This window comes from Triturus cristatus, chromosome 4_1 (genome assembly GCF_964204655.1).
Source record: "Triturus cristatus chromosome 4_1, aTriCri1.1, whole genome shotgun sequence".
In the NCBI taxonomy this organism is placed as follows: domain Eukaryota; kingdom Metazoa; phylum Chordata; class Amphibia; order Caudata; family Salamandridae; genus Triturus; species Triturus cristatus.
In genome coordinates, this window is record NC_140585.1 from 323,101,034 (window position 1) to 323,121,667 (window position 20,634).

Sequence of the window (20,634 nt, forward strand, 5' to 3'; positions counted from 1 at the left end):
TCTGAACATCCTAGAATACCCTCATTTTATACCTTAGCCAAAGTCCATAAGAGTCCTATTAATCCTCTGGGAAGACGCATTGTTTCTTCTAATGAAACTTTTTTAGAAAAAACTGCGATATACATATACACCTTCTTATTTCCTTTTGTAAAACTTTTACAGCATATTGTAAAGACAGTGGGAATTTCTTGACTAAGATACATAATTTGGTTTGGACAGACACTATTTGATGATTACATCAAATATTTGATGATTATATTGTACGTGACTGCACTATATACGTGATTTGATCATGCGTTTGACATACATGCTTATGAAAATATTTTGAAAATGATACCTGTTTGTTCTTTAGAACATAACAAAATGCTTATTACCATGATTCAGGTTTGTCTTGAAGAGAACATATTCATGCATGATGAAGTTTTATACCGACAGAAGGTGGGTGGCCTGGGCGGAGGATAATTTTTAAAATGTACAAAATGTCTTAATTTGGACTTGATACATCGACCTGTTTTTATTATGGAATGGAACGAGGGAGAAAGCGTGCGAGTATATGGAGAAACTAAATAACAATCCTTATAACTTGAAATTCTCTGTTTCCATAAGTTCCAGTGAAATAGCATTTTTGGATATTGCTTTAAAGATAGAAGATAAAACAAAACATCAGTGCACCACAAAGACACAATAGGAAATGGCAACTTGCACCCAAAAGCTTTAAAAGAAAGTATTCCGTATGGGGAATCTCTCAGATTAAAAGAGAATCTGTAGCCACAAAGAGCAATACAATAAACAATTGGCACAGGTGAAAGGGAGATTCTTAAAAAGAGGATACAGTATGAAAACAGTGAACATGACAATGAAGAAAGCCAAGAGTTTAACAAGAAATCAGTTACTGTATCCTAACAATAGACCAGAAAGAAGAACCTATAACTCGATTGATTACATGCTTTAATTCCACGTCACAGAAAGTGAGCCAGGGTATCAGAAGACATTAGTCGATAGCCGAAGGCAATGTGGTAATAGAAATCGAGTTACCTAGTGTACCACCCATAACATACAGAAAAGGGAGGACACTAGGGGACGAATTAACTCACAGCTATTTTTTAGAGATCACCAACAAAAGACATGAATAACAAAAACAAAGGGGGTTTTCAAATGCAGTCATTGCAAGGCATACAGGATGGTCACAAACACATCAGAATATACTTCCTCTGATGGACAATAGAGGATTAGTGGTTTTTATAGTTGCAATACTGATCACTATGTATATGTTATATTTTGTCTTTGTTCACTTATTTATGTGGGTAGAACCATCTTTCCCCTTAAAAAACACATACTAGAACATCAACGAGCTATTAGAAATCATGATTTTAGTTATCCAGTGGCAAGACATTTTCATGAGAAATTTAACAGTTATCCAGGAAGATTACATTATTTTGCAGTAGACATTGGACCCCTCTATTCCTAGTGGAGGAAATAGAGTGATGAAATTGAGACTTTTGGAATCCAGATATATTCTGAATTTACATACTAAACTTGCTGGAGGAATGAATAGGGATGAGAAGATGGAAGTACATGCAGGGTAATTTTTCTTAATCTTCTGTTGCCCTCTTACTATGTGTTCTTGTTTTAAATTAATTCTAACTGATAGGAATCTTACATCCATTGAACGTTTATCCAATGATCATAGAACATATGAATTAGCGGTTTTGGTCTATTTGAATGATTTTGTATTAATCTTTTGGAGGCAATGTAGTGATGGAGCAATGATATTACTACTTATTAAGTTATTTAATTATTAATATATTTGGATTCTGTGATATGGTTTAAACAAATGTATTCACATTTGCGAATTTGCACATTTGAAAATAGTTGTTTACAATTATATTTATTAGGGATTATTTGAGATTAGATTGTCAATTTATACTTGTATTATGATTCTATACTAATTTTTAATGCAAATTTTGGATGAAACAAATATCACTATTTATTACCATTAAAAATTTGACATATTATTTCTATTTTGTACATATTAGGAGATAATAAGATAGATGGGAATGACGTTTCATGTGAAAGATATTTTCGCTTGGATTTGTAACGTTATTGGATAATGCTGGTTTGACTATTTTGACAAGTAATTTTTTTATTTTTTTATTACTTTATTCGGGTATTATTATGAAGCATAAAAGCATGTTAAAAATACCCATCATAGATACAAAACTAAAAAAGAATTTTACATAAAATCATCCATGATTAAAATGTAAGCGCAGAACCGAATATACATATATCATTATGAAATACAAACAATATAAAAACATAACATATACAATAGTGCAAAAATACATTGAAGGATCCGGACACATTAACCTGCTTCACTCGCTGCTCCCTTTTTTTCCTTGCTCTAACTGCTGCTACTAGAAAGCTAGCAATGCTGAAAATTTCCCAAGGGTTACTCAACATCTACAGGTATAAAAGAGCTGGTCTAGCCGGCAGGAAACCTTTGTTCTTTAAAATTGGGAGGATATACCGCCTGCGTATAGATAAATAGAAATCTCAGAACAGGACAAAATGCATAGTATCCTGCCTTGAGAAACATTCGCATGAGCAAGGACCCAGGTCGTCTATCTTAGCCCAGCCTAAGGGGTCAGCCAGCAAAAGATGTAAATAATTAAACCTAAATCTCGTCCAGAGAAAGCGGTGTTGAGGCTTAGTGACAATGTCCAGGTAAGGTTCCATGGAATAGGAGGGTTTTAGGAGCTGCTGGGCACGGACAGTAGGTTTCAATAATTCAGAGACCTCTCTTTCTAGTGATACTATACACATAAATGAGGTCCTGGCCCACACAAGATCTTTTTTACATATATTTTCTGGGTTGTCAAACAAGGTTGGGCATCCTAGCAACTCAGCTGTGCTCAACAAATGTCTCAACCACAATATACTACTGGCCCTATCTAGAGCCATACAATCTCGTATGATATCTTTGTTTAGCACCAAATCAGGATTAGACCAGATCGAAATCCATTTAAGAATGGGAGACATTCTAACTGAGTCAGTAACATAGCCGAGGCCCACCTCTTGATTGATTATGTACGAGGATATAGATTGGGGGACTGAAAGCAGGCTTCTTAAAAATGTATTTTCAACATTTTGGAGCTCAGCGCAATTATTATAACCCCAAATTACTGCTCCATACTTCACAATGGCGATGGTCTTGGCCTTATAAATATTCAACATGGCCTGCATGGGCTTGGCTCCCAGTCTCTGGGCAAAATCAAGAACCGCACTCCTTTGCGGGACCCATGAACACCTATCGTCGAATAAGACACCCAGGTATGGGAATGTGGAGACCCTAGTTACTTCGGTCCCGCGACAACAAAAAGTTTTGGCTATCTTTGACTTTCCCCCCGGGGTCATAATGTGTGACTTTGACAGGTTTACATTTAAATCTAATGAGCCTATAAAATTGGTGAAGGCGGTCAACAGGTGCTGAAGCCTCACAGCTGTGCGTGCCAAAAGCACTGCATCATCTACGTACAGAAATGCAGGAATCATACGGTTTCTTACACGGGGAATATCCTTAGCAGCTTCAGATAAAACCGGTTCAAGATGGTTAATATAAAGGGTAAATAACAAGGGCACCAAAATACAGCCTTGTCTAACTCCTCTTGTTATATCTATCTGTTGTGTAAGATTACCCTTTTGATCGAACCTTACTGCTGCCGAAAGGTCCCTGTGCAGGTCTGCCAGAAAATATACAATATTCTTGTCCATCCCCATTTCTAATAAAAGGTCCCAAAGCTTGGACCTATTCACCCGGTCAAATGCAGAGGAAAGGTCCATAAAGGCAAGATGTAAAGTCCCTTTCTTGGCCATTTTGTATTTCCCTATTAAAAGGTAGAGGTTAAGGCATTGGTCCATGGTGCCTCTGCCTTTCCTGTAGCTATATTGGAGGTCTGACAGGACATTCCGCTCATCAATCCATCCGGCCAGTCTGCTGAGGACCACTCTCCCTATCACCTTAACTGTGGAATCGATCAGCGATATTGGCCTGTAGCACCTTGGATCCCCTCTATCGCCTTTTTTAAAAACAGGGACAATAATAGATGTTGACCAGGATTTAAGCAACCCTATTGTACATGCTATGTTAAAAACATTTGCCAGTAATTTTTACCATAAAATAATATCTAACCTAAAAAGGTCAGCAGGGACCCCATCTGGGCCCGGTGCTTTATTACAAGTCGTTTGAGCTATCGCCACAGCCACCTCTTGAGCAGAAAAAGTTATACTATATGCAGCTTTTGGGCAGATAGGGCCTATATATGATCAGGTTAGTCCCCATAGATATGTTTGAAGTGGGTAAAGCAAAGCTCTTCAGGGATGTTACACTCAACCATGTTAACCCCAAGGTCAGAAAAAAAGGGTTTATTGACGATCTCCCAAAACTTTGCGCTGTTTTTAAGCACATCCACAGACAATAGGTCGTCCCATGCTTCTTGTTTAATTTCTGATTTGCAGATGCGTAGTGCCCGCTTATACTCAGATCTTGCCATGGCTATTCTATTTCTATCCTGGGGTATATGTTTCAGGGCAAGTAATAATTTCTGGTGAGCTACGGAGCAGTTGCAATCAAACCACCACTCTGCCTTCTGCACACCCTCTTTAATTGGTAGGGAGAGGGCACTATCTAACTGTTTACAAAGTCGCCTCACCTCCTTGAGTGCTAACAATACAGATAGCTATCTCATTCCCTACAACCTTTAGCATATCGGTCAAAAAGAGGTTTGGTACCACCTTAGCCCATTTCAATCCATGCCCTTGATCCCTGGTTCTTAATATGGGTTCTGGGGCCCTGGTCTTCTCCTTAGCATTTAAACAACCCCGTAAACTAATATAAATAGGGTTGTGATCTCTAAAATGTGACCATTGTACCACATAATCCAATACACAGGGAGATAGAATTGTGCTGACAAAAATATAATCAATGGTGGAGAGCAAACCCCTGCCCTTGAAAGTGGGAATACCCACCCCTTCTTCTGTCCTATTTGGGAGAACTAGCCCAAAATCTGCTAGAGTATCCTCTAGACAAGTGAATGTATCCTGGGTCTGCCTATTGATATTGCTGCTATTGGAGATCTGAAAAATTAGGGCACAGGCTAGATACTGACAAATTGGCCCCATTGGCTTCAAATACATACTAATGTTTTAAAATTTGGTACCACAAATGGTGAAAGAATGCTAAATACACATAGCTATCAAGGCCCTTGACCTTCTGGTAGGTCGCTCCCCCCCGCTGCAGCTCCGCCTGCACCCCCGCTGTCACCGCTGCCGCCGGAGAAGTCGAGGCCCTCCACCACCCGCAGGCTTCCACCTGCGCCTCATCCCTGGTGGCCAGTGGTGGCCTTAGGTTTGTTGCATTTCCCTTGTGCTGTCTCTTTGCCTTTTTGCCTTTGTGACCCTGATTTGTGCCTGTAACTGCCCGTGCCCCCTGCCCCCCTCTTGCCGCTCTGCTCTGTGTCATTTCCCTTGTGCTGTTCCTTTGCTTTTTGACGCTGTGACCCTGATTTTGTGCCTGTGACTGTCTGTGCCCCCTGCTCCTCGCTCGCCGCTCCGCTTCTGTGCCCCCTTTTTATTTCTGTACCACCTCGCCGTCCGCATGCTTAATTTGTGCCTGTGACCCTGTTTTGTGCCCTGTTTATCTTCTGTACCACCTCGCCGGTCTCCTGTCCCCCGTCCCTGCCGCTGCCTTCCCTGCGACCCCGCCCCCTCCTTGCCCATTCACCACTCCCGTCCCTCGCCTCCCACCTCCCAGCTGCTCCTCCCTCCCCACCTCCCCAGATATGGCGGCCGCTGCGCGGTGAGGAGAGTGACCCTTGACCTTCTGGTAGGTTGCTCCCCCCCGCTGCAGCTCCGCCTGCACCCCCGCTGTCGCCGCTGCCGGCGGAGAAGTCGAGGCCCTCCACCACCCGCAGGCTTCCACCTGCGCCTCATCCCTGGTGGCCAGTGGTGGCCTTAGGTTCGTTTCATTTCCCTTGAGCTGTCTCTTTGCCTTTTTGCCTCTGTGACCCTGATTTGTGCCTGTAACTGCCCGTGCCCCCTGCTCCCCTTTCGCCGCTCTGCTCTGTGCCATTTCCCTTGTGCTGTTCCTTTGCTTTTTGCCGCTGTGACCATGATTTCGTGCCTGTGACTGTCTGTGCCCCCTGCCTCTCGCTCGCCGCTCCGCTTCTGTACCCCCTTTTTATTTCTGTACCACGTCGCCGTCCGCGTGCTTAATTTGTTCCTGTGACCCTGTTTTGTGCCCCCTTTTTATTTCTGTACCACCTCGCCATCCGTGTCCGTAATTTATGCCTGTGACCCTGTTTTGTTCCCCGTTTATCTTCTGTACCACCTCGCCGGTCTCCTGTCCCCCGTCCCTGCCGCTGCCTGCCCTGCGGCCCCGCCCCCTCCATGCCCATTCGCCACTCCCGTCCCTCGCCTCTCACCTCCCAGCTGCTCCTCCCTCCCCACCTCCCCATATATGGCGGCCGCTGTGCGGTGAGGAGAGCGACCCTTGACCTTCCGGTAGGTCGCTCCCCGCCCGCAGCAGCTCCGCCTGCACCCCCGCTGTTGCCGCTGCCGCCAGAGAAGTCGAGGCTCTCCACCACCCGCAGGCTTCCACCTGCGCCTCATCCCTGGTGGCCAGTGGTGGCCTTAGGTTTGTTTTATTTCCCTTGTGCTGTCTCTTTGCCTTCTTGCCTCTGTGACCCTGATTTGTGCCTGTAACTGGCCGTGCCCCCCTCTCGCCACTCTGCTCTGTGCCATTTCCCTTGTGCAGTTCCTTTGCTTTTTGCTGCTGTGACCCTGATTTTGTGCCTGTGACTGTATGTGCCCCCTTCCTCCTCGCTCGCCGCTCCGCTTCTGTGCCCCCTTTTTATTTCTGTACCACCTCGCCGTCCGCGTGCTTAATTTGTGCCTGTGACCCTGTTTTGTGCCCCCTTTTTATTTCTGTACCACCTCGCCGTCCGCGTGCTTAATTTGTGCCTGTGACCCTGTTTTGTGCCCCGTCTATCTTCTGTACCACCTCGCTGGTCTCCTGTCCCCCGTCCCTGCCGCTGCCTCCCCTGCGGCCCCGCCCCCTCCGCGCCCATTCGCCACTCTCGTCCCTCGCCTCCCGCCTCCCAGCTGCTCCTCCCTCCCCACCTCCCCTTATATGGCACCCGCTGCGCGGCCGCGCCCCTGGCAAGCCGAAGGCACGCCTAAGGCAAGCCCGTCTGCACCCGTCCACGCCTGGACCGCGCCCAGCGCCTGAACCCCTGGCCCCCGCGCCAGCCACGAGGAGCACTGCCTCCGCTACGACGCCAAGACCCTCATCGCTCTCAACCCAGGAAGAACGCACACCTGCTGCAAGGTCGCCCCGAGGCGCACCCACGGCCCCTTCACCTGCCGGAACTGCAACTTCTCCTGCAACGAAAGCGCCAAGATCCATCCTGATCAACACTCGCTTCGCACACAAACACGCCGTCGAACTCTGGGACCTACTCAACACTACATCTCCGGACGTCGCCTTCCTGACCGAAACCTGGTTGAAAGAAACCTCCGCGCCTGACATCGCCATAGCCATCACAGACGGGTACAAGATTACCCGCAGAGACCATGTAAACAGAGCCGGAGGAGATATCGCCATCGTTCACAAAAACACCCTCTACAAACACCAACGACACCCTCAGCACCGCCGAGCACATGCACTTCCAGATCCACACAGACCCCAAGACCACCCTAAGAGGCACCCTCGTCTACAGACCACCAGGACCCCGGGCTCAATTCTGCGACTCCATCGCCGACCTCATCAGCTCACACGCACTGACCTCCACCAACTACATCCTCCTCGGAGACCTGAACTATCACATGGAAAACAACAACGACAGCAACTTCTCCACCCTGATCGACAATCACGCCAACCTCGGACTCAAACAGCTCGTCACAATGCCGACCCACATCACCGGCCACACACTTGACGCAATCTTCTCCTCAAGCCCCCACGTCACCTTCAGCCACGTCTCCGAACTCACCTGGACCGACCACCACTGCATCCATTTCTCCTTCCGAAAACCACTCATCACCCACCGCACCCTACAGACCCCCCGCCGCCGCTTGGGCAAAATCACTGAAGAACAACTCCAGACAAGCCTCGCACTCAACCCTCCGACGAACCCCACCAACCCAGATGATGGTGCGCTCTCCCTCGAATGCTGGATGAACGACTGCGCCAACACCATCGCGCCACTGAAAAACTCCACCAACAGAGGCACCAGCAGAAGAGTCAGCTGGTTCACCCCGGAACTCCTCAACTCCAAACGCACCTGCCGGAAACTGGAAAACACACGGAACAGGAACAAGATGCCAGACAGCCACACTGCCTACAAAGACGACATCCGCAGCCACCACCACCTCATCAGGACCGCCAAAAGGACCTCCTTCACAGACCGCCTTGACAACAACGCACACAACAGGAAGGAGCTCTTCACCATCGTGAAGGAACTTTCCAACCCCAGCTCCAACGCCAACGACATCCCACCATCACAAGCCTTGTGCGACTCGCTCGCCACCTTCTTTCACTGGAAAATCACCGACATTCACAACAGCTTCAGACCCCGAACGACCCCTGCCAACCACACCGCACCTAACCCACCGCACCCCACCACCCACGAAACCCTGACAACCTGGGCTAACATGAGCATCAAGGACACAATCAAGACCATGGGATCTATCCACTCCGTTTCCCCTTCAGACCCCCTCCCACACCACATCTTCAACAAAACCAGCAAGTCCATCGCACCCCACCTGCACAAAATCATCAACCTCTCCTTCGAGATCGCCACCTTCCCTGAGAACTGGAAGCACGCAGAGATCAACGCCCTACTGAAGAAACCCAAAGCAGACCCGAGCGACCTCAAAAACCTCCGGCCCATCTCCTTGCTCCCATTCCCAGCTAAGGTCATCGAGAAGATAGTAAACACCCAGCTCACGCGACACCTCGAAGACAACAACACCCTAGACCCATCACAATCAGGATTCCGCAGCAACCACAGCACCGAGACCGCCCTCATCGCCGCCACAGACGACATCAGGATGCTGCTTGACAACGGCGAGATGGCCGCCCTCATCCTCCTAGACCTCTCCGCCGCCTTCAACACCGTCGGCCACCGAACACTACGCACGCGCCTCCACGACGCAGGGATCTGAAACAAAGCCCTGGACTGGAGCACCTCCTTCCTCTCCGGCAGAACTCAGAGAGTCCGCCTCCCCCCGTTACACTCCGAGGCCTTCAAGATCATCTGCGGCCTCCCTCAGCCCGACGCTGTTCAACGTCTACATGGCACCACTAGCGCGCATCATCCGACCACACAGCCTCAACATAATCTCCTACGCTGACGACACTCAGCTGATCCTCTCCCTCACCAAGGACCCCCTCACCGCCAAATAAAACCTCCACCAGGGAATGAAGGCCGTGGCCGACTGGATGGAGGACAGCGCCTCAAACTGAACACATCCTCGGGTCCAACCCCTCTGCATGGGACGACTCTTGGTGGCCCACGTCACTGGGGTCCCCCCCGGCCCCCACCGACCACGCACGCAACCTGGGAGTCATCCTTGAATCGAAACTCCGCAAGATCTTCAGATGGATCCCGACAAACACGAGGAAAACTGTCACCCAGGCCCTGGTCAGCAGCAGTCTCGACTACGGAAACGCCCTCTACGCCAGAACCTCGTCCAAGCTCATCAGCAGACTACAGAGAATCCAGAATGCCTCTGCACGCCTGATCCTCGACGTCCCGCGCCGCGACCACATCACCCCCCACCTGAGGAACCTGCACTGGCTCCCCGTCGACAAAAGAATCTCCTTCAAGCTCCTGATCCACGCACACAAAGCACTCCACAAAACCATCCCAGCCTATCTCAACAGTCGACACTCCTTCTACGTACCCAACAGGAAACTCCGCTCCGCTGACCACGCCCTGGCCACGGTCCCACGCATCCGGAGAACTACTTCCAGAGGCAGATCCTTCTCCCATCGCGCTGCCAAGACCTGGAACACCCTCCCCCTCCACCTACGTCAAACCGAAGACCTGCTGACCTTCAGTAGACGACTCAAGACCTGGCTCTTCGACCAGTAACATCTCCCCCCCCCCCCCAGCGCCTCAAAACCCACCCGGGTATGTAATGCGCTTTACAAGTTACATGATTGATTGATTGAAGGCCTCTTGGAGGCTGAAATGCGTCATGGCGGACAAAACGGGTCTATAACAATAAGAAAACTTGCACTGATATTGGGTCTGTTTCGTCAATCAAACTGAGGGATTGCAGTGGCGAAGACTTACGCATATATATATGTGAACAAGGATACCCTGTTATCCGAAACGCGTCATTTAGCTGAAAGAATAAAGACCTGAAATTGCCATGACATATTGGAGTGCGTGACTCTCTCTTCTCCGGCTGGGAAGTGGGGAGGGCCAAATAATTTGTTCAAGATATATATATATGATATATATATACAAAATTGCCAATTACTGAGAATCAAAGCACAGATAGCTAAATAACTTTTCTTTGAATACTTAGCTGGAATTAGTCATCAAGTGTTTTGTGCTCAGCAGCACTTCTTCAGGGCTGTTTATAGAAAAAAATCTATATCAGTAGATACTCTAATACTTCAAATTGAATTTAAACAATATTTTTACAATCTTAATGTTTTATATACCTTTACCTCTAGCAGTCACATTCCTATTTAACATCACACTGGAATACGACAAGGAGTACACAATTCATATCTTGGATACAGAAATAAATCATAAAGGTTTGTTCATTCAGTACATTTTGGTTTACACATGATTGCATGACTCTGTAAACATTTTTTTTCATTTGCTTAGCTGTTAATTCAGTACATTTTGGTTTGCACAAAAATTGCGAGACTCTGTAAACCTTTCTTATCATTAGCTTCGAGTACTTCACCCCCCTCTAATATTCGAGCTGAATCTGTGACACAGGGTTGTGCCCTTTTCCTTTACAAAGCAATACATGGGGTGATTATTGAGTTACCTCTTGAATAGGGTCTTTATTGATCTATCTTGATTGATGTTTTCTCATATATTATCTCAATCTCCTTTAACCTCGTTAGTTAATCTATAGAAAACAGAAATGTGGAAAAAGAGCAAATTACATTCAAGTTCCCAAGATCTATTCGTGCAAGATCCATATACCTGTGAAATTTAATCATACTCCTCCCGCTTTTTAACTAAGGTGGGTTCTCACCATCAATAATTTTTACTCCTTATATCTCTCTTTTGTTATATATTTGCCACCGCTAGTTTAGTCATCAAAATCCTCCATCGTCTTCAATGATTCATTCTCCTTGATAAGGGTCTGAAGAGAAATAAACAAATAATAATTGTCGTTTTATCATCCTTCTTTGTATTGTGACAGATACATGAATTAAAGATTTCATGTGAGCTTTTTCTTAACTCTATTGCCAGTTAGTTAGATCCATCCCCGTGAGTTTATTGTTTGGTTATGCTTGGTCATTTTTTTGGTACATTTTCGTTTTATGTTTTGTTTTTCAAATGACACTGGATGGCAAGGGTAATTTTTTCTGTCATGGAGTAATGGTGAAATCTTGATCAATATTGATGTTTTGGTTTTGCACTAATAATCTTTTGGTGTTTAACTAACCACAAGTGAAATTGTTTACAACATGTGCTAATGGTGGTTTTGCACATCATTTTGATGCTCTGTATAATACTCAGTTATTTACCTTTTTATATATGGTTATGGACATTAGATTACTGTTGGCTACTGATACGTTTCTTTGCACATTGTAGTTACCCCTGAGGAAGGGTGATCTGCCTGAAATGCTTTGGGTACACCAGTTGGAATTTAGATATGCTGTGGAATAATGCCTGGATGGGCATTTCATTTGCATTTGAAGATTGGAATTATTTTGCCTCCATATGAATTTTGAAAATATTGAAGAATGTGGACTAAACATTGATTACAATGGATTACCTAGACAAAATTGGATTTTTTTTGCATGGCTATGCATCTTGAATGGTGCACGATGGTGCACCATTTAATTTTGGAATTTCTTACCTGCTACAGATCAGATCATAAGCCCAGGTTGCACGCCAAAACTTGACTCTGAGCATTTTGTAGATTATGATTAAAAGATGGTGTGCATTCTACCAGTTTTTTCAGATAAAAAAGAGGTTTATCTTGCCAGGTCGAAGTGGCAGTGTCAAACTACACATACAGGCTCTGCAGTGGCAGAGCAATCGTAAGAGGGCTACGTAAGTGGTTGGCACACAGATTTCTGCAGGACCACTAGTAGTATGCAATTTACAGGCCCTGGGCACATATAGTGCACTTTACTAAGGACTTAAATGCCAATTGTGGTCAAGCCAATATTACCATGTTTAGGGGAGAGAGCACAATTACTCAGTGGTAGAGTGCACAAAGTCCTAAAGCCAGCAAAAAACAAGATCAGAAAATAAAGAGATGCAGACAATAAGTTGGGGGAAGACTCCCCTTCCCCCTTTAGCCTATGAGGTCTAGCACGTCTTATTATGTATAGTTTACTAAGTTGCTAGGCAGGGCTAAGCAGAGTGCTAAAGTATTGCTAATCTAAAGAATTCTGAAAAGGACCAAAATATGTGGGACTACTTTTGGAGGACTTGATCATAGTCAAACTTTATCTTCTGCTTAATATTTTGGTCAGCTTCTTCTTTTTTAATTAGCATTGGTAACTTGGCTGTCTTGCTTTTTCAATATTTTCCTTGAGAATTTCAGTAGTCTTTTGATTATCTTTAAGGTACTTTGGAGTAGTTTTGAGTAGAATGAGTAGACACATTCACTGCATTGTTATAAGCTAAATCTGTGGTTGTCAACAGACTTCTAGTTTTCTTGAGCTGCAGTGTTGAAACAATGAAAATAGTCCTCCAAAGTTTGATTTATTCTCTGTGCCTGTCCATTCATTTCAAGAAGGAATCTGGAAATGAGATCTCCTTGAACTTTGAGTGTTACAGATAATTGGCACCAAAATCTTGATACGCATTGAGATCCTATGGTTTAAAGTATTTTGGAAAGAAACCCATGTAGGCGAGAAGCATCCTTTATCATTTTGAAGACATTTGAGATTCTAATGGAACCCTTAGTAATGGAGATAAATCAGTAAAAGAAAAAACTATACTAACTATAATATATATACAGTATTAGAATGGAGAAAGCTCAATAATGAAATCAGTTGATACATATTCCAAAGAACTTAAGGGTACTCAAGGAGTATGTTTTAATTCTCCTAGGTTTAATTAAGATCTCTTTGACCAAGCACAGATCTTACAAAAATACAAATAGTCTTTTGTGTGAAGAAATAAACTCGGCTACCAGAATTCTTGCCCATAGGATCTTTGGTAATTTATGACCTGCACATTAGGAAGCATGAACAGTTTGCAATAATATCTTTATCAGTACTTTAGGAGGAGCATGTAAGTGATAGTAAAATTATATAAAATTATATTGCAAAAAACAATGTGCCCAGCAAGCTTGCTGCAAATACTTCATTTTCTTTATTTGAGAACTTGTTTATGATCGATTCTCACTAATATCTGGTGCTTAGATCATACAACTAGACAGATGCATTCCAGAAAGGAACCCCTGATATATGAGAGTTCAATTTTCCGGACTAAATTCTTTTTTTTTCAAATGAAACCAAGCTTTCAGGAGTGAAATGCATCAGCACATTCTTATCCTTGTGCATCACGTTGAATATTGTCTACCAGCAAATTCAAAGGGATCACTCATAACATTTAACGTTTTGGAATTGATAGGTTCTATCAAACTCAGGACTGAGATACGTTTTTGCTTTAAGGATAAAAAGTTCTTATCAGCTAATGTTGTTCATTAAACTTTCCCCTCTTACTTTAATACTTAAAATGGGGTGGTTAAAAGTAAGCAAAATGCTTCCTGTACAAATTAGTGAAACCTAGAGCTCACTCTATATTTCATTTAGAAGAAGGACCCAGCTAATCAACAACAGCTTGAACCTTTTGTGGATCTATACTAATTCCTTTGGCAGAAATCATGAAGCCTAAATAGAAGATTTCTTGTTGCTCAAAAACACACTTTCAGGGTTGCCAATAAGATATTTGTTTGTAAGGCAAGCACACATTTCTCTGGCATGGAACTCCATTAGATTCTTACAAAGAAATCAAAATCCGATCAAGCTAGATGATGACTCAGTGGCCAAAGAGTTCCGAAAAGACTGACTGTCAACCTTTGGTGCATTACACAGGCTGAATGACATCACTTTTAGTGCCCCAAACATGCCCTGAAGGGAATTTCCATTGATATCCAGCCCTCACCCTCACAAGGGATACGCTCCTCTCAATTCCAGTTAAAAACCTAGGTTATTAGTAATACTTTAAGCATATCTAAAATAAGAGAAAATGGATATGTGTCAGTGGTTGTTACTTGATTTAATCCACAATTGTCAACCCAGATTTGATGCTGTGACTAATATTTGCAGGAACATAGAAGCTTTTTTAGGAGATTTTAAAAATACATTGAATCCTTTTTCAATCTTGACACTTCAATATAACATTAGAATATATTACTAAATAGTTTTTATTGAAGAGAAAAGGAATAAAAATAGCTGCAGCATTGGGCTCTAGATTGATGTAGACATCATAGATACTATGTGGGGTAATGTACTTAGTGAGGGCATCACTTGAATCCCAGAAAAGAAAATCAGTATAATCGTGGTTGTATGTCAGAATATTGAGGGGAAAATCATGATAGAAAAATATTGAGGTCTAAACAGCAACTACCAAAGATCATGAAGGTTAGCATATATAGGTGTACATATGTATTGTATGTAGTAATATTTAATAACTCTGTTCTTACCTACTTATACTTACTATCACAATATTTCTGTGCCAAATAAATCCCTGGCGGCTTCTTACTTGTTAATCAAAACATCTGTCTGACAGTGCCATGCGCAAGCACAATGCTAGCACCCTGAACCAGTGCCTCCGTGCTGCCACCTAATCTGCACATGCACCAGCACCCCGTCTCACCCTGATAAAGAAAAAGATGGGCATTGGTAAAAAAGCTACACTTCCATTCTTTAAATTGCCTGATAAAACCAATAGTTGAGTATATTTTTACATTCATTGGCATTTTTGTGGGTCAGATTATTAAGTGGGGGAATTTGAAAATGAGTCAAAGTGTAGATGGATGTATCAAATCGGGGTATATATTATGCTATGTTAATGCGTATTTGTATAATGAGCATCTCACCTGGGTTGGTATCCAGGCACTGGAAAAAGGGGCTGTGCTGGTTCTGACAGGGGTCTACTGAAATAGCCAGGTTTTCAGTTTCTTGCAAAAATTCAATGATAGGGGTTGCTACAATCTTTAGAAAGCACACCTGATGGCTCAGGCTCATTAAAAACGAGGGACTTGGACGAGCAGATGGCTGGCTGAGCATAGGTTTCTGGTTGGGGGGTGGAAGATGATATTGCTGTTATGGTATCTGGGGCTAGGATTGTGTTGGGGTTTGTATGTGTTTGCCAAGAGCTTGAAAAGTGCACGTTTCTTGAAGGGATCCAGTAGGGGGCTTTAGTGATGTGAGGAGATGTGTGTACTGGCTGGGAGTCTGAGCATGAGTCTGTCTGCAACATATTAGATGACCAGCAGTCTCTTGGTGAGTTGAGCAGTGATTCCGACATAGTTTGTTGCCATAGTCCAGTTTACTGGTGATAAGAGCCTGATCGGGTGTTGAGAGGGAGTCATTTGAAGATTTTCCTGAGGTTCTTGAGGGTATGGAAGCAGAAAAAGTTAACCATGTTGATTAGACTGTCATAAACATTGTGTAGTTCAACACTATGCCTAGGTTCCTAGCTTGATTGGCTGGGATGGGTGCTGATTGAAGTTTGACTGGTCAGCAAGCTGAGTTCCATAGCAGGTGTCCTTTGTGAAGAGTAGCACCTCTACCTTGTCTCAGTTGAGTTTCATAAAGTTGGTCTTCATGTAGTTGGCGACTTCGGACATGAATTTAGTCTGGATTTTGAAGTTGTCGTCGGAGAGAGAGAGTATGAGTTGTGTGCAAACAGCATATGAGATAATGTTGATTTTGTGGTTTCAGATGATGTTGACGAGCAGTACCTTATAGGTGTTGAAGAGCATGGTGCTGAGTGAGGATCTTTGTGGGGCTCCTCTGGTGGCAGCAGAGGTGTACATTTTGAGGCTGAGCAAGTGGGTCGGTCCAGTGAGGAAGGAGCTGATGCCTTGTAGAGAGTTCCTTGTATGGCAGCTTTGTGGAGTTGTTTGATGTGGATGGGATTGAAGATGGTGTGAAACTCAGCTGAGAGGTCAAGCAGAAGGAGTGCTGTGGTGTCTCCTCTATCCGTGATCAAGCAGACACTGTTGGGTCCGACAATCCAGGCATTTTGGTGCTGTGGTTGGGCTTGGTTGAGAGGGGTCGAGGAGGTGGTTTTTGTTGAGGTGGTCAGCCAGTCATTTGTTGATAAGTTGTTCCAGAACTTGGGCAGGGTGGGAAAGGAAGGAGATCGGTTGGTAGTTTGACAGAGTCTTTGGGTCTGCTGAAGGTTTTTTCAGAATGGCTAGCATGGTGGCATGTTTCCAGATATCCAGGAAGGTGGATGTGGTAAAAGAGTTGTTGAGTATAGGGGTGAGTGTGGCACAGATAGGGGTCAACCCTTCATTGAAGATAAAGTGTGGGCAGTGATCCACTCGGACTCTGGAGTGAATGCACTGCATGGCCAATGTGGTTTCTGCTACAATGATGGAGGGTCAGCAGGTCATTGTGGTTTCTGGGATGCTCATCTCATCTGGTTTAAGGGTGGACAGGGTGGATGGTTCTGGTTGGGGGCAAAGTTGTATATATTGCTGAAGCAGTTAGATAGTTGGATGCAGAGGTCCTGCGGTAACGATCGTGGAGCTGGCAGTGGGGGAGGTGAAATCCTTCACTATGGCAAAGATTTATTTGACATTGTTGGAGATGTTTTTGATTTTTTGATTCAATTATGATCAATTGGTGAATATGAGAATCGGAAGACTGATTTCTAGGTGCTTTTGTTATTTTCATTGTGTGCGTGTCTCCACAACAGAGTTCAATTTGCTTAAAGTGGCATTTGGCGAGTCTCAGATCTTGTCTTTACCAACTCCATTGTGGTCTGGTTCTTAGGGTGTTGATGGTCTTGAGTAGGGCTAGGGCATCTGCAACGTAGGTGATCCAGGCATTAAATCTAGTTTTGGAACATGAGAGGCCATTGTGGTCCTACTGGCATTGGGTTTTGAGCTCTGTGGTACATTTTCTTTGGGAATCCTCTTGCAGTTGTATTGGCTGTATTGGGAGGGTGCTGTTTCATTTTAGTGGGAGACTATTAGGTCAAAGTGGATGAGGAAGTAGTCGGTCCATGTGAGGGGGTGGGCTTGTCCACTCAGATGTCGGCACAGTTGATGAAGATAGGGTACAGGAGTAGTCCAACTGCGTGGATGGGGTCTTTCACTGTTTAGGTGTGTGTGAGTGTGTTCAGGGCATGCAGAAGGTTGCTGGTGTTGGAGTCTGTGTGGTCTTTCATATGGTAATCAAGGTCACGTAGTAGGATGAAAGAGATCAGATGGTGGGATTAATCAAATGCACAGATGGATGTCAAAATGGGTTAGTGAAAGTTAGGAAAAAATGATAGACACATTTTTGGAGTACAAACATAGATTGAGCACTGAATCAATAATGTCCTTGTTCAATGCAAAACAACACATTTTAGGTCCCAAAAAAGGGCTTGATGCGACTATCACAGCTAAAGCATTTGCGCCACTCTTTTTCCAGAGAATGCTTTTTCTATAGCTACAATAGGTTCAATATATTTTCAAATACAAGCTTTCACAACTCATGATAGTCGATTTGGTATCTAAACTACTACTTGCCCATGTAGTCTAATTTAGTTTAACACACCAAAGAAAATACTAATAGGAAGAACCATTAAGTAAAAAAGGCACAGAACTCACAACTTGCAGCTAACATTGTGTTACACATAGTTAAGGCTTAGCGAAAATGTTTTGCTGGACTGGAGTACATTTGCTGTTCTTTTGTGACCTTGAGGGCAGTACTAACTTTAAAAGTGTAGATTCTGAATAGCAATGCTATCATTTTGTTTGTGTATGTTCATATTAAGTGCAAGGGCTTCAGGGAGGGGCATGCTTTCCTTCTAATTTCTCATAAGTGTAGTTTCATTATGCCGCTCTTAATTTACACGTGCAGCATTCTATTGACAATAGGATCATTCCTTAACAAATTTGCTACTGTGAAGGAACCTTTCCATTACATTGTTACTGTGTTTATTTCGTGAAAATAATCTCAGTTGATATAACATGGTTTGGTTTGAAAGAATGGTAAGCTTGCATCTGATTAGCTTCCTAAATGCATATAGTAGTTTTTGGGTGATGATAAGAAGATGATGTGGAAAACATCAGATACACAAATTTAAGTCACACAATCAAATATATAAGTGACTAAATAATTCAAGAAAAAGTTAGATTTGAGCTATAACAAAATTCAAGGACAAATGGTAAACAGTTCTCAAGCAAAATGAGGAAAGTATAATCAATTAACGAATGATGGAAAGAAAGAAATCAGGGACAAAGAGAAACATTGACACATATCTAAAGGTAAATATATTCTAGCTAAATAAATACAGATAATAAAACCGCAATACAAACAACTTTAATGCAAAAAAGGAAAGAATTGGAGTTTGAGTAGGTGCCAACATGCAGGTAGGTGATGGGGGTGGTAGAGCAGCATGAAAATGGGGCAGTACCAAGAAATGTCTGTTGGAGATAGTGGTCTGTAGTGGAGACGGGGTTCTATGTGCACACATTGCTATGTTAGCATAAGTGCTTTAGATGTAAAACGCCATCTTGCCACTTTGCTGCTTTTGCACACGACCCTGCAGGTAGCTGTTATTACAAGAAAAACTGCTTGCTTGCTTTTTCTTCACATGAGAACTGTCTGTTGTTCACATCACTAGACGTGCACCTCGACCTTAGTCTGAACATTGTGTGCAGAAGCCATCAAGGTCAAATAACAATGATTCACCTAAGCTGAAATTTATGGTATGGGGTTCCCCATTCAAGCCTAGAGACCTTCTATTAGTTTCATAAAACTAGCTTACTAGCGAAGGGAGGGTGGTTGTTTTCCACTATCATTTGTAATATGATTTCTCCCTTCATTTTCTATGGTATTGTAACAATGCTGATGGTTTTGTTTTTAATCATTTGTCTGCTTATGTTAGCCAAAGTACTGCACCTTAGGGCACGTAGTTAAAAATAAACACTTTTTAAACTTTACCGTGTCTCTGATTACTCTTGTTGTGGACTGATATGAGGATAATAACGAAAAGGTGTTTCTGATTCCCACCATTCCTGAGAGTACTCTAAGTCACTTGTTCTGGGTTGTCTAATCATTGGTAGCTTTGAGCTGATGCGGAGAACGAATGAGACACTGACGCTAGTTGGAAAGGGGTTCTGGGTACTGAGGTGAGTTTTTGGTACACCGCAATTCACTGAGGTCCTGGTTTCCTGCGCATAGTTCTGTGCATGAGCAGAATCCCTGCAACAGGTCCTCATCCTACACCAAATGGGGCTGGAATGTAGGATTTCAAGATGATTCTGTACTGTTTAGGATAACTAAATGTTACTATTAGAGAGCTAATTTGATGCTCTTTGCTAAACAGTGAGTAATTTGTAAAACAAATACCTGCAGGGGGCCAAGGTTTTTCTTAAGAGCCTGCTACTAGGCTTGCCAAATAGCAAGGATTCATAGTCTTCATTCCAACACATGCCTCTTTCTTCTACCTTCCTAAGCTTCCTGTTTCTGTATTCATTCAGTTGCTTTATGGATAAGAAGATGCCTTGACTTAATCTGCCACCTTCCCTTCTTCACTGTACCACAGTGGATATGCTTCATCACTCTATTTAACTGTTCTAGAAGTGCTCAACAACCCTGTTCTGTGCAGCCTTGATATTTTTTAAATGAAGGTATTTTAGTCTTTTTTATTGAATTGTGTTTTTATCTGTGTCTTTATACATGGTTTACTGTCTTTATCTGCCAGGTTGTGTATGTCACTGCTACATTTCCTTACCTCATGCTGCTCGTTCTTATAATCAGAGGTGTCACCCTGCCTGGGGCTCTGCAAGGGATCCAGTTCTATCTTTACCCAGACATGGGCAGACTCAAAGACCCCCAGGTAAGGAAAGAAATTACTTTGTGCACCTGTTGCAAATTCTAGTGTTCTAATGTTTGCAGACACTCCTGAGCCACTCTATGTTTTTGGTTCCAATGTGTCTACTACATACTGTCTAAGAAATTGCCACATGACAATCAACTCCCTCAACTTGAAGTACTCTGTTGGATGTCAAGATAAACAAAGGTATAGGTATATGGTGAAGCAAGGTGGTAAACACACAACCTGTGATGTTACTTTTTTGAGCTCATGCCAGTACAAATAACTAACACACAGCTGCTAATAGCAGCCTGTTTTCAATGGTCAACCACTCTTGTTGAGTTTTTGCTGTACACCTCAGCAAATA

General features: G+C 43.6%; 1 protein-coding gene across 2 annotated transcripts in view; it reads left to right on the forward strand.

The window, feature by feature from the left end:
• Positions 1-20,634, forward strand: part of LOC146854875 (sodium- and chloride-dependent GABA transporter 2-like) — a 494,662-nt gene that overhangs the window by 331,824 nt on the left and 142,204 nt on the right. For both annotated transcript variants that reach the window (XM_085652278.1, XM_085652279.1), the window contains one exon: positions 20,157-20,291. In XM_085652278.1, coding sequence (XP_085508404.1) covers positions 20,157-20,291 — 135 coding nt within the window. The remainder of the gene's footprint in view (positions 1-20,156; positions 20,292-20,634) is intronic.